Raw genomic sequence first — 14,734 nt, 5'->3', positions numbered from 1 at the left:
TCGATGTCTCACAGGAATATTTTATAGGGCTGCTTAATAAAAAGGCAGCCATGTGTTCTTCCAAGGGTTCATGATGTAAAACGCTTGTCTGACAGCCTATGGTTTCCTTTCTGTGGTCAGCCTCACCCTCTCACTCCTTGTTCTCTCATGGCTCCTCAGTTAGACACACTGACCCAGTGGTTATAGTCCCATTGTGATGCTTTGTACCACCGGCTTTCCCACTTCTCACTTTTTCAACATCATTTCCTGAAGAAATGAACATTATTTTCAATTGGGAAAATGTTTAGATTCGAAAGTCTAATAAAGACTATAATGACTATAATTAAAATTATTTCTTCAGTTCACTGAGTTTGACACCACATGCTTTTCAGAAAATATCGATCTGTAGGAGAAACATGCACAGGTTTTCAATGACTATAACTAATAACTACATGCAGTGATGATTTACAGATAATTAAAAGGAAGTGATTGAAAAATCTTTTAAAAAGTTTTCACAAGTAACCAAATAGGATGGCAAGTTCTCTGTACCACATTGCTAGGTTAAAATTGTTAACCATGTACATCCAAGCCACTAAATAATCCCAGCAATTAAACAAGCCTTCTAGTTCCTTCTCATCATTGAAAGAGAATACCCAACGTGGGCCTTCCAACAGTTGTCTATAGGAAATAGAGCTGCCACAGTTCACCGATGTTTTAGAAAGTCTCCCTGAGTCTGAAACATGGATGTTTCCACATCAGTCTGTCTGAGGACACACCATAAACCACTTCTCCAGAAAGCATCTTCTCTACTTTCTGAGGCAAGAGGTCACTAAGGCCCTGCTCACCCTGCTGTACAAATGTTAGCACAAACAGAGCAATGGAATTGTTACACTTACTCTTCTTCTCAGATGAGGTGAACAGCAGTGGCTGTTCACCAGAAAGAAAAAAAGAAAGAAAGTCTGTGAATCACGTCTACAAATTCTCTGAGCTGTTTCTCCGTGGGACACTTCACTGTGTCGATGGCTTACAAAGTCTTTTAGCATAAGAAACTGCAGGCCAAAGTGCAAACCATTGACGGAATTGGTGGACTTGGTAGGGAGTTTCCACTCCTTGCTCTACGTATTTACTAAGTCGCTTTAAAACCAAGGGATCTCTAGGGTTTTCGCCTCTATATTCTTCCACACACATTTTTTAATATGTTAAGCACTGTGTTCCAAAGCTCCCAAACACCTGAAAGTCAGAAGAACAGATTTCTGAGCGTATTGTGCCGCCACATTCCTACATCTGCGCAGGCATGTCTGGGGGCCCGCCCAATAAATTTAGTCTTGTACTTGAGCGTGCAAGGGAAGCGACTACTCTGCAAAGAGACGTGGTAGGTCAAGTGATGAGCAGCAAATCAGCCAACGAAAATACCAAGCACAGCGAAAGTTTACCCCCGTGCTTGCCACCCCGTTTCCAAGGGTTCTCGGCGACATTCGAAAGTAGACAAAGGGATACCGCAAGTTCTATATGAGTCAGGGTCTCCTAAAGTCTCATCACTAGTGTACATACATTCACACACACACACACACGCACACACACACACACTATAAAATTATAGATAGATATTCATGTTATGTATATGACAAATAAAATATTTACTAACACTATTTTGAGCACGGTACTTTCTTTAACAGTCATCACTCAAGTGTGGGTTCCTTTGAGCAGCAACAATTCCTATTTTACTCGAATTTGTAAACTTACCCCCTCTCCCCAGAACAAAGAAAAATATTCAAATTACAACACACCACAAATTTATCTAATGAAAACGATTTTTTTAGAAAGTGTGACTGGCACCCTCCACTACAGTCTGTGGAGAAGTTGTAGCATACAGAGTAAAGCCACTGAGCCCGGAAGGAGATGGGAAGCACAAGAACCACAGACACGTTCCTGCCCTTCGGTCCTCGTCCTCACCTGACATGAGTTAGGTAGGCTAGGTAGGAAGACAGGCAGGAAGGTAGGTAGAGATAGAGAGATAGGGACACACACACACACATGCAGAGAGAGAGAGAGAGAGAGAGAGAGAGAGAGAGAGAGAGAGAGAGAGAGAGAGAGAGCAGTTTAGAAAAAAAGAAAAACCGAGTGGCCAGGCGTACTACTACCAGCCATCCTGAACGATTTCACGCAGAAGCAGAGTGGTGGGCATGTGGGCATGTGAGAGCAGCAGCACCCCTCCACCCCCACCCTGATACAGTACCTCCAGATTTGCCCGAGCTGCAAGATGTGGATGAGTGACTGCAGGAGCCAGATGCAGAAGGCGCACGATGCAGACCTGTGTTTGCCGCCGGTCCGGGCGGCACCGTTGCTGCTGCTGCCGCTGTTGGCGGCGGCGATGTTGCTCTTGCTGGCGTTGGAGGCTTGCCTCTGCGGCGTGGAAGGACGAGCCTCGCCTTCCCCGGCCGCAGACCCGCCGCTGACCACCGTCTTGCACTCGGCTCCAGCCTGCTGGCAGCTGGAGGCAGCGGTCGCGGCGCTGTCCTCGGTGCCGAAATCGTGCACAAACCAGCGGAAGCTGAACACCTGCACGGAGAGCGAGCCCAGCACCACGAAGAAGAGGGTGAGCCCAAACCACCAGCGCTGGCCGCGCAGGTAGTAGTCCACGGCGAGCCAGATGTCCGTCCCCACATCCGCGAAGTACACGGCCACGGCGGCCAGGATCCAGAGGCAGTCCCACAGCGAGTAGCGCCGCTGCTCCCTGCCCAGGCGCAGGCACAGCGCCCCCGAGCCCACCCCGCCGCCCGGGCCGCCGCCGCCGGAGCCGCCCGAGCCCGCCGAGCCGCCGCTCCCGGCGCAGCAGCAGCAGCAGCGCGAGCAGCCGCCGCCGTCCGGGCAGCAGCCGCCTCCGGCCGCCTCCGCGTCCTCGGCTCCGGGCCCCGACGGCAAGCCGGGAGCCAGCCCTTGCACCGAGCCGGAATTGTCCGAGTTCTGCAACGGGGTGAACGCCACGTCGCTGCTCTTCTTCATCTTCAGCCTCCCGTCCGACTTAGCGGCCATGATGATGCCTCGGCGGCGGAGGAGAGCCCTCCTTTTATCTGACACCTGTCCCCGCTGTCTCCTCCTCCTCCTCCTCCCGCCACCTCTTCGCCTCGCCCCGGCGGCTTCCCTCCCGGCTGCGCCGCTCTCCTCGCTCCTGGCTCCTGCGTCCGCTCGCCCGCCGCCGCCCGCCCGCGGGGCTGGGCGCTGGGCCCGGCTAGCCGCACGCCCGGGGCCCGCAGGAGCGCCGCCTGGCTGCCTGCGCCGAGCCCAGCTGCTCGCGCCGGGCCGCGCGCGCCCCTGCCAGCCGCCCGCGCTCCGCGCCGGCCCGGCCCCGCGGCTGCAGCACGAGCCGCCGCCGCCGCCAGCAGCAGGAGCAGCAGCGGCCGCCGCGGCGCTCCTCGGACCTGCACATTCCTCTCCTCCCCTCGCGCGCGCTCCCTCCTCCCGCAGCCTCTCCTCCACCAGCTGACTCCGACGGAGAGGATGACCTCATCCCTTCCCTTCCAGCTGCCGCCGCTCCCACCCCGGCTGGGGAGGGGCGAGGAGAAGGAGGGACCGGAGGAGGGGCCGGGAATCGAAGGGAGCGATGGACTTGGGGGGGTGGGGGGCGGCTTCGGGCTGGCCCAGTGCTGGGCGCGCGGAGGGCAGCGGCGCGGCAGTGGGAGGAACGGGCTCGTGGGATTTCGGAGGGCGCTGGGTGGATTTGATCGACGCTGGGGGTGGGGGGCAGAGGGGAGACAGAGCGCGCCGAGTGGAAGAGTCTCTCCGCGCTGGGCCAGCGCCGAGGGCAGGGGGCGGTGGACACGAGCGGGCGTGGCAGCGCCGAAGGCCCACGGAGCGCAGGCCTCTTTGTACAGCACCCGGCGCTCCTCTACCTGCCGGGTGTGTTGTGCCGCTAGGTGTGTCGTTGGCGCCTGCGAGGGTGAACTGCATGCTTTTACTCCGGAGCCAGGGCAGCGGTGGTGGTGGGCGTGCCAGGCTTTGGAGATCCGAGGAGGTGCAGGACCTGCTGGGCTGGAACACCCAAGGCAGAGCTGGCAGGGGAGGGCAGCCCCAGGGGTCCCGTGCTGCTAAACCCCATTCAGCCTGGGGAGATGCAATGGCCCCGGGGCTCTAGCCCTCTCCGGAGGCGGGTGCGTTCCCCATCCCCCACCCCACGAGAGTTCAACCAGCCCGAGGCACCAGCACTAGGCGGACTCGGTAGCTGGGCCACTCCTAACCGCAGGTGGGAAAAGGCAGCACCCCTGGCGGCAGCCTGGAGGGACGTGGCGAGCAACCAGGGGAAACCTAGGACCAGCCCAGCCCACTGCCTCCGCCCGCAGGGAGTGGCAGATCGCAAAGCTAACGCCACCTCTCTTATTCCAAAACTGCAGTTACCTTCCGTTAAACCCACAAAGGTACAGACTCACTGTGTGGTCTCACAACTACAGAGGTGACTCGCATTCACTCTCTCCTCAAAGAGAATGTAAGAATGAAACACGTTGCAGTTAAAAAAAAATTAAATCCCAATAAAATATGGGGTTTCCTTTATTATTTTTTTTTTAAATCAAGAAAACCTATTCTTTAGTTTGTCTCCCTTAGCTTTTGCAAATGTTAAGGGACAAAGAGGAGGGTAATTCTGAAATTGCTATGTGACTCACACACGTTGGGTCCAAAGGGAAGCCGGGAGCCACTGATGATGCAGCCAAGAAGAGCACCCATTAGCTTCCTCATGGATCTGGAGATAAAGCTTAGCATTCCCCATTCCTGGCCCCTCCCCGGGGCAGCGCCAGGTGAGTTTGCACTGCTCCATAGATAGAGCCATTCTTGCCATCGCGCAGTGGAAGTGCAGGAATTTCCCAGCGTGCAAAAACCCTCCCTGACATACACTAAATCCTGCAACACTGCTACTTTACCAATCTGACCAAAGATGCGATTCTTCTCGCCCGGCGGATGCACAGCCAGCTGGCCTCAAAGACGAGGGTCCAGGGCTGCTGCTACTTGTTGGTATTTCGCTGGCACCCTGGCAGGAGAGTTTGTGGCCATGGGTGGGGCCCATAAATGATCATACTAAACGGTACGCGCTAAAACAATCTTTCTAGTAAAAGATTGGTGATAATTAAGGGGCAACCCAAGCCACTTAGGGTCAAGTATTTTGAAATCCAACTTTAACAGTGGGCCATTTTTAATAGGAAGTCCTCTTTGGAAAACACCCTGGCTCTTTTTCTCCAGGGTTCAAATCTAACATTCCATCTCCAGGGTACTATGGCTGATCATGCCTGTGCGAAACCGTTAGGGAGATCTCTTAGGTAACTAGGTCCTCAGAGATAGAGTGTATTCTAGGTCAAATGCAACGTCTTAAATTGTACCAGACTCAAAGCCCTGTAGAGTAGCTGAGGTTTTCGGTATCAACAGACCGACAGACACTTCCTGCAGAACCGGGAAGTTTCTTGTTAGATGGTATCAGCTGCCCCCCCGCACAGAACGTGCATGCACGGACTATTTGCTCAATAAATATTAGTGAAGCGAATGCAAAATTTTCTAGAGAGAATATTCCCTGACAGGAAGAATGCTGCATTCTGTGCTGACAAATGTTCCCATGGAAACATAGGAATTAGACTTTCCTGTTAGATTCTGAAAAGAAATAACTAGTAAAGGTTTGCTTATTAGAATATTTATTCAAAACCATTTAGAGTCTCTTTAAAGTTGCACTGGTGCATCTCTGAAAAGTAATGGCTACCCATAGCTAGCAGAAGGAGTAGAGAGAGAGGCCAGAGCCAGCACTTTCATATCTAGGCTCTGCTAATCACCGGCCCCATGATCCTGCCAAACTATTTAATACATAGGATTACTATGAGGATTAGAGAAGATCATGTGTATTTCTGGGCTTTCTGTGCAATATTGTTCTCAATCATCTCTAATCGCATAGATCTAGTAATCACATCTCAGAATTAGTTACTAATTCCACCTACTTTATCATAATAACTGCACCTGTCAAAAAATGGACATAATGGATAAGAGCTCAGAGTTCAGACTCAGAGATTTTCTTGGTCATGGTTCTTCACATCCATGTCCCCAACGCTCATTCTTTCTACAGCAGAGATGTTGATCTCTGGAATTCAGCAGTACCAGAGCCATGTTTTTAAAACTGCAAAGGAGCATTCCCATGTTATGTTCAGCACACTGGGTGCATTGTTTTCTGCTACATTCCCCCATTTCTTCCATTCCTCCATTACGTCAGGCTTCACTAACTTTTTTGTGTGTAGCTTTTTAGCTTCTTTTGAAATTAGACCTTCAAACATCGTGATTGCACTGGTTTCCTCAGAAGCAACTCCTGCTCAACACAGATCCCTGGTCTATCAGAAATGGGATCTCATCTTCAGTGACCTTCTCCCAGAGATTAAGAACTTTTGTCATAACCTGAGCCTGTCATTGCTCGGTAGCTTTACAATCTCAGCTTTGCACATCCTGTTTTGATTAGCCCCTATTCTGTGGTCAGCTCATTCCAGAGTGTACATTTGAATCAAGATTTTTCCTCACTTTACTTGCTTTAGCCCTTTCTATTTACCTTGCTTAATCTTTTGTTTAGCACTGCTTAAATGCATCTTTGTCTCTGAAGTTCCCCATGATTGAGAAAATATTCCCTATACACACACACACACACACACACACACAAACACACATGCTCACACACTTACTCTCACTGGTTAAAGCTTGCTCTCCACTTCCTTCTGGCCTGAGCCTGTGCAATTGGCACTTACGCACACCTGCTGGGCTGAGGAGAGTCTATGCTTCACTACATCTCTTTTAGATCCTTCACTGTCAACCCAAGGTAGAACATAAGGCTCTTCAGCATGTTCTCCCCATCTTCTTAATCTATACAGATTCTACTTACTGAAATTATTTTTCTTGTTTTTCTCTTAAACTCTGGACATCTTCTTTTCCATCTTTGTCCTGATTTCACTGAGGAAAACTGAAAAGCCATCAGAACAGAGCTCACACATTTCACCATCTTCTTGGCCACCCGTATGTGACTGTGCCTACTTCTTCTGATCCCCATTTCCTTTCTAGCAACCTTTTTAGATTTTGAAAGTTGATTTTATTTTATTTTTTTATCTTTAAAAAAAAAAAAAAACAGGAAAACACCTCTGCATTCACAGTCTCCTCCTAAGGCTCAGTGCACTTAACATAGGATGTCATTCCTTTCTTGATGAATTCTCTTCTTCACAACACAGCCCGCCTTTCTTTCTCTGTTTCAGGTGCTTCTCTTTCTTTTTCCCAATTCTGTTCATCTGCAAATTCTCCTTCATTTCCTCTACTTTAAATAAGACCAGGCCCCAAATTGTTCTTTATATAATCTTACTTTTTTTTTTATTAAACAGTTTGATAAAATAGCACAGTGGGAATACCCCCTCTACGCTAGTGACTCTGGCACATCTTCAGGCAGGATGTATAAACATGGTGCTTGCTTTGCATTCTTACTTAGATGCTCAATACATACCTCAGACTTGAAATTATCCAGAACTGAACTCAGATCTCCCCATCTGTTCCTTCTTTATCACTGTAGCTGAGTTTTGTTCTCAAGACAAAAATAAACGGTGGGGTCAACATCCTCATCCTCAAGTACATTTCCCTTAGGCCCTCAAGTCCAACTTTCCAGAAATATTTGAGGTGCTACTTTCAAAATAGATTTATTTGATCTTTTCTTTTGTCTTCCTTGGTCATATACTTACATGATTCACATGATAGCTCACCTGGATTCCCATCTTGTCCTCTTACTGTGTCCTTCTTTGCTTTCCCACCATCAGCACCACAGTTGGGGAGAGTCCTTTACAAAGCAAGACAAACTGAAGAGCAAGGGCATGGAGAAAAGGGCAGGTGGAACTCTACAGGTGTACCTAACAACTTGTATGAAGATATTTTCATGTAACAGAACACCATGAACATATACAATGAAAGCTTTAGACACGCTGAGGATAATGGGAGAAGTTAAGATGGCATGTTAAAGGTAAGCAACAGCATCTCAGAAGGCAGTTGGGAGACTGGGGAGACAAGACTGATGTTTGACAGTAGACAGAGACTTGGAGAAACCTAGAAACCTTGCTTATGGAATAGGTGGCCAGAAGACTGTATCAGAGCTGAGTACACGGAAGTTCAGTAGGGCAACAGAATGGACAGGTAAGAGAAGAAAGAGGGAGAGCCATCATAAGTAAAAATTGACAAAGATGCTGAAGAGAGCAGTTTGGAGTGAGCAGAACTGGTCACAAGGGAGCACTCTGATTTTCAAGAGCCCTCTGGAGGTAAGGGTGGGCACTGTGACAGTGATCTTGAGAAAGTGTTACTCTAATGTGGGCTTTGTGAAACAAGTCCCTATGTTGTCCTCGGAACTCAGAAGCATCATCTTACCACCCAGTCAGCATCCACTAGGTGCTCCAGTGTAGCCCAGTGAAACGTGAAAGGAGCTCATTGAAAAACACATGCTATTGGATTTGGGTTGGTGACTCAGAACAGAGGAAAGCTTATATTCCCTTTCAGACTGGAGGCTTGAGACAGCAGTGAGAGAGGTACTTGGGGATGGAGCAAGCACACAGATCCTTCATTGCCTGAGCCACAGAAACTATGGAAAGAGTGATGGTCAGCCCACAGATGGCCCCACCTCCACCCAGTACAAGATGGTGTACTTTCTTGTGGATTTTATGGAGTCACCTGGAGGCCTGGTATGTGTGTGGTTGGGAGTGTTATGCCTAGATCACAAGACCCCCAAGATGCAAAACACACAATGGTCTTCATTCAAGCTCAAACTTGGGTCGTAATCCTTTCTGACACAGCAGGTTGGGAGAGCAACAGCCAGCTCCAAGGGAACAGAGATTTAAAGGGAAAAACCACAAGCAGGGGCTTCCTTAGCATTACATGATTGGACAAAAGGTAAAGGGATGAAATGCACCTTAACCTGGTTGACAGCATCTGGCCAAACCACAAAGAGGAACAATTTGCCAAGAGGAACACTGTGACCACGGGAACAACTTATGTTTTCTTTACCGACCCCATTTATTGGTCTGCCTCAGTTGCTGTGTCTAGCTGCAAAGTGCCGAGAACATTCTGTGGTTTTTGTTGTTGTTGTTGCTGTTGTTGTTGTTTTTCTCAGATCTTAAAGGTGGGAACCAAGGTACTCCAGGGACAAGCTAACCTTGGATGGAGTCTGAGAAACAACACTGAGTTAGTTCTGTTAATTTAAGCCTTTCAGAAAGATGTCAGCAAGCACAGCTCCAGAAATCAACTGAGATAAACTTTTCATAGAAAAATTCCAGCCTAGAGAACTTTGCTCCTGTGATACTTTTTTTCTTTTTTAAAAATTTATTATAATTTATTCCCTTTGTATGGCAGCTCTAGCCCCCTCCCTCTTTTCCTTCCATGCCCCTCCTTTAGTTCACTGATAGGGGAGGTCCTCCTCCCTTTTCATCTGACCTTAGCCTATCAGGTATCATCAGGATTGGCTGTATTGTCTTCCTCTGTGGTCTAGTAAGGCTCCTCCCCATCCTCCCCTGCCTCAGGGAGAGGTAATGGAAGAGCCGACCACTGAGTTCATGTGAGAGACAGTCCCTGTTCCCCTTACTAGGACACCTACTTGGAGACTAAGCTGTCCTTATTTTTCTTTTTTTTCTTTCTTTCTTTCTTTCTTTCTTTCTTTCTTTCTTTCTTTCTTTCTTTCTTTCTTTCTTTCTTTTGTACTAAGCAGAGAGAAGAAAGCCATTTCAACCAGGTCTAACACAAGCCAGGTCACTTTCACTGACTGGCTGGAGAATAACACCCACAATAAAGGTGAAGATCCCAGTCTTGCTCTCTTCCAGAGACACATAGCCAAACGAGGAACTACTGACTGACTAAGGAAGATGTACTAAACATCCACACATGTCCTCACAGTGGCTCAGCACAGATAATATTTCCTTACTATTTTTAAAATTAACACAATGTGTCTTTCTTCACTGATTGATTTGTATATATGTTCCTCTTTATTCCTTTTCCAGGTATTTTATTATTCTCTTCTTTCTTATCTGTTTTTCTCTCTTAATGACAAAAATCTATCTATCTATCTATCTATCTATCTATCTATCTATCAATCATCCATCTATCATCTCATTTTGATTCTCACTATCTTTTCCCTTATTTCATTGGGGGCTTTGCTCATTCTGGGTTTTTGCACAACAGAAGGAGGAAAAAAAAGTTTTCTGGAGTTTAAAACAAAGAGGCAACATAATTTTCACTAACTATTCTAAATTTCTAGTTATTAACTTTCTTCTCTCCTAATTGTTTATTGATTGATTGTTGTTTATGTTTGAGATGTTTTGGTTATCTCTGCTACTACAATTCCGGTTATGCCTGTGATAGTTTTAGACGTGATCATTGACGCTTTCTTTTTTATGCGTTGTACTGCTATTTGTTTCTAATATTGTTATTTCTCCTTTCTACATGGAACTGGAATGGCCAATGTCACCTGTGTAGATGTTCTGCCACTAACAAATAGCCTTAGCCCAAAGAATAGGGGAAATTAAAAAACAATTAACTCTAAGTCAATGACTGGGATACAAATAGATATAACAAGAGTCTAAGAGACCCACTCCTGGACTTCCACCCTACAGCAAGTGCAGAAATAAGGAGCAAGAAGTGCATGAGCACACACCTATGAGGAATGGCAGTACACAGCTTTTCAAAGCATGCATTGCTGATAGAAACAAGAGGAATGATTACAGAGGGCACACCCTATGGATGATACCATCTACAGAACATCTGTGTGATCTACAAAAAGTCCCCTTTTCTTGGGAAACCTACAAAAAAAAAAGCTGCACTATCAAGCTTAAAGAATCAACCATTGTACAGTAAAAACTCCAACAGGAAACATATTCTAAACTTTCCAAAAAGCCAATATCTCAGGATACAGTAGCCAAAGAAAGCTGTTTCATGAAAAAGACTCCCACATATAATTATAAAAGATATAGACCCCAAATACAATAAAATATAAAAACAAAACAAGACTTAAAAATCCATTTTTTCTCCATCAACGGATTCCAAAGATGATAAAATTGAAAATAATACTGAATAAAAAATTTAAAAGTATACTTTTTTTTAAAAAAACAGACCAGTAATTTCAAGAGAATACAGACAAACAACCAAACAAGAAATTAAATATAAAATATGAATGAGTTCAATAAAAAAGAATATTTTCTTATTATTAAAAACAAGCAAAAATATTGGGAATGTGAAACCTGAAGAAAATAATATAAATATCAGTGGCTAAATCATCATTTGATTGTATCAAAAGAAATAGAAATTTTCAGGTTTTGAAGATAAGATTGATAAGTTAGAACATAAAGTAATAATAACAACAAAGAAAAAATTATGAACAGAGATTCAAGAACTCTTGGCACAATTAAAACTTCAGAATTACTATAGGTATAGAATGTGGCAAGGTATAGAGTAAAGGTATAGAAGATACATTCAGTATAATGCTGTAAGAAAACTTTTTAAATTTGGACAAGTATATGGAAAGATTTATGACCCCAAAATATATAACTACAAATGGACATAATGAGAAAACAAACTTTCCATGACAGATTATGGCTAAAATACTAGGATTACAAGACAGAGAATGAATATTGAAATCTGCAAAGGAGAAATACCAATTCATTTAGAAAGGCAACCCATCAAAATAAAAGACTGTCTTAACATAAAGTCCAAAGAACTATCGAACTTAGAATTATGCACTTCAAATTCTGGAGGAAAATAAATAAATAAAAACTTAAAACTCTTCCAACCTAGGTGACTATACCAAGTAAAACTACCCTCAAGATTAAGAAAGAAATGAAGCTGAGACAAGCACAAGGCAAAACAATTCATGATCAGGAGACAGCTTAAAAAAATACACTTAATAAAATCTTATACACATGGAAGGAAAGCAAAAGAAATTTGGAAATATGGAAAACAATGGGAAAGTAAATAAGCCAGTGAGAGAACAAAAGAAGAGTCAAACATTAGCAAAACAAAATAATAGTAATTATTACCTATCCATTATAATCATTAGTGTAAATGGATTTCATTTTCCAATTTAAATACAGATTGGCTGATTTGATTAAGAAGCAAGACTCAGCAATTGCCTTAATAAACATCAATAAAGCATATATTTTACTGAAAATGAATTGGCAAACATTTCCTATAATCAAATGAAAATGGAAACTACTGTATCAGACTCTCTGGTAAACATTAGGGGCAGTTTTAATAAGGAAGTTAGTTTATAAATATGTCATTTAAAAAACAGAGAAGTATGTAATAAATAACCTAATGTTATATCTTGAGGCTTCATAAAAACAAGAGCATAGATACCTAAAATAAGCATAAAGGAAGACATAATAAAGACAGATCTAAAATGATAAAGGATTGCTGAAGAGAACTATATGAACGAGGAATGAAACAAATTAAACTACTACAAGGGATACTACTGAAATATAGATAATAGTGGGAATTGTTCTGGAAATGTATATTTTTACCCAGAAGAAATGGCTGAAATTCTTCATATAATAAGGATATATATATATAGGATATAAAAAGATAATATACAATAATTAGAAAAATAAAACTACAAAAAGTTTCCTGCCAAAGAAAAGCTCAAGACAGGACAAACTTAGTGATTAATTTTATCAGACTTTGGGGAATAACAACTTTCAATATTCCATAAGCTAGTCTATAAAACTAGAACACTCCCCAAATTGTTCTGTTAGTGACAGTTACTCTGATACCAAAATTGAGTAAGGACACAGCTAAAAATTATAACGATAGACTAATATCCTCAAAAGGCAATATCACCAACAAAGTATGCTCAAACTGGACAGAGAAACACATTAAAATATGATTAAATATGAACAAGTTGGTTTCATTTCAGAAACAAATTGAAGGTTCATAAATGAGTTAAGTACACTCTAGCATATAAATATACTCTAATAGAAAATTTTCATGATCATATAAACAAATGAAGACCACTTTTTCAGATGTCTATCTCAATCAACAGAGTAATATGTACTACTTAAATCTAATACAAAACTATGACAAAAAAAGTTTAAAACTAAGAGAAATGAAAATTGTGTTAGGCTTGTTTCAAACACATCTGCCTCATTAAGGCCTTGTGATATACTCAGGAGGACATAGATACACTACCAGAATTTTTACTTTAAGTGATAAAGGAGATCAAATAAGGCTTTAAAAGGCTTACAAAGACTGCTGAATTTCACAGCTTTATGGGATACTGTGAGAAAATGTAATGTGGATTTTGTTTTGGTTTGATTTGGGTGTCCTCTCTCTTCACCACACCCTAAAACATTTAAAACAGAGTTGCGTAAGAGATTATGTGTTTTATAATAACGATTAGGGCAACCTAGAAGAAAAAGGGAGACCTCATACAAATCATGCTGGTTTATGATATTTCACTCATCTCCCATATATACTGCATGCCTGCCACAAAACAGTGTCTGGAACATTAATTGGCAGCTGATTTCCTGCAAGAAGCAGTGTACAGCTTTCCCAAGGATATTAGAGCTATCAAGGTGGTGTTTAAAGTGTTTAAGGATTGTGACTACGGAGTGCAAAACAAAAAACAAAAACAAACAAACCAAAAAAAAAGCTGTTCAGTGAGATTTAAAGCCATGCCAATCAAGTAAGACATTAATGCTAAAAAAAAAAAAAAGTAACAAATATGGTCAATAGAAGATTACAAAAAAGTTGAATTACAGCATTATTTTAACTTCCAAATTAGCATAATGGCATGAGAGAAGCAAAGAAAAACAAAACAAGATATAGTTTAGAGTAAAAGATGAAGTGTCTTAAAAGGTAGGAAAGATTTAGATGTGACCAGAAAGAAAGAAAGCAGCGACTCCTTTCTACATTTCATAATGGCTCCAACTGATAAAAATCTTTGTTTTTGAAGTACGTTAGTGAGACATTTCATCTTTAAAAATTCGTTTTTCTGTGCTAGAGAGATGACTCAGCAGTTAAAAACACTGGCTGCTCTTCCAGAGATTCTGATTTTCACTCCCAGTGCAAACATGGCCGCTCACGGCTGTCTCTAGTGAGATCTGATGCCCTCTTCTGGTGTGCATGCATGTGGACAAGGCTCCTAGACACAGAAAGTACACAGATCAATACAGTTTTAAAGGGGGGCATTCCCGTAAACTAGCCTTCCTCCAGACGCAGCTTCAGCTGTGAGCATACCCAAACTGTATTTAAAAAAAGTAATAGGAACACCATGAAAAAATGGTGATTTCATCAGGCAAAAATGTTTAACTCCCACATGTCTGAAATGTGAGTCTGTAATAAAAAAACAAAACAAACAAACAAACAAAAAAACTGCAAAACAGCCCAGTTCCCTATCAACACTAAGGCCAAATCTTAGAACGCCATAAGACTGAATAAGAGAGAACTTTGTTATTTTAGATGTTGGAACTAAAAGTTTTAGAACTAAATGGCATCTAATATCCTTCAGAAGAAGAAGAAGAAGCATAATTCTTCTTACTGTACTCCTCAGTGTTTCTGAGCTTAGTGAATCCCTACACAGAATAAAGTATGGGAACAAGTGAATGATTTTTTAGGAAGGAATCTACCAACACCCCCTTAGCCCCAGTAAAGCCAGTCTTAACAGTGACAGGTCATTATGATGGTTTGAATAGGAATGGCTCCAATAGACTCGTGTGTTTGAATGCTTGGCCCACAGGGAGTGGGC

At 43.5% G+C, this 14,734-nt stretch overlaps 1 protein-coding gene across 1 annotated transcript in view; it reads right to left on the bottom strand.

The window, feature by feature from the left end:
- Xkr4 (XK related 4) overlaps nt 1–3,232 on the bottom strand; it is a 383,550-nt gene extending 380,318 nt beyond the window's left edge. Inside the window, exon 1 of the mRNA XM_060385926.1 lies at nt 2,216–3,232. Coding sequence (XP_060241909.1) covers nt 2,216–3,012 — 797 coding nt within the window. The 5' untranslated portion in view covers nt 3,013–3,232. The remainder of the gene's footprint in view (nt 1–2,215) is intronic.
- Nucleotides 3,233–14,734: the final 11,502 nt, after the last annotated feature.

The sequence above is a fragment of the Meriones unguiculatus genome, chromosome 6 (assembly GCF_030254825.1).
Source record: "Meriones unguiculatus strain TT.TT164.6M chromosome 6, Bangor_MerUng_6.1, whole genome shotgun sequence".
Taxonomy (NCBI): Eukaryota; Metazoa; Chordata; class Mammalia; order Rodentia; family Muridae; genus Meriones; species Meriones unguiculatus.
The sequence above is the reverse complement of the archived record's forward strand: the minus strand, read 5'-3'. Positions and strand labels throughout refer to the sequence as shown.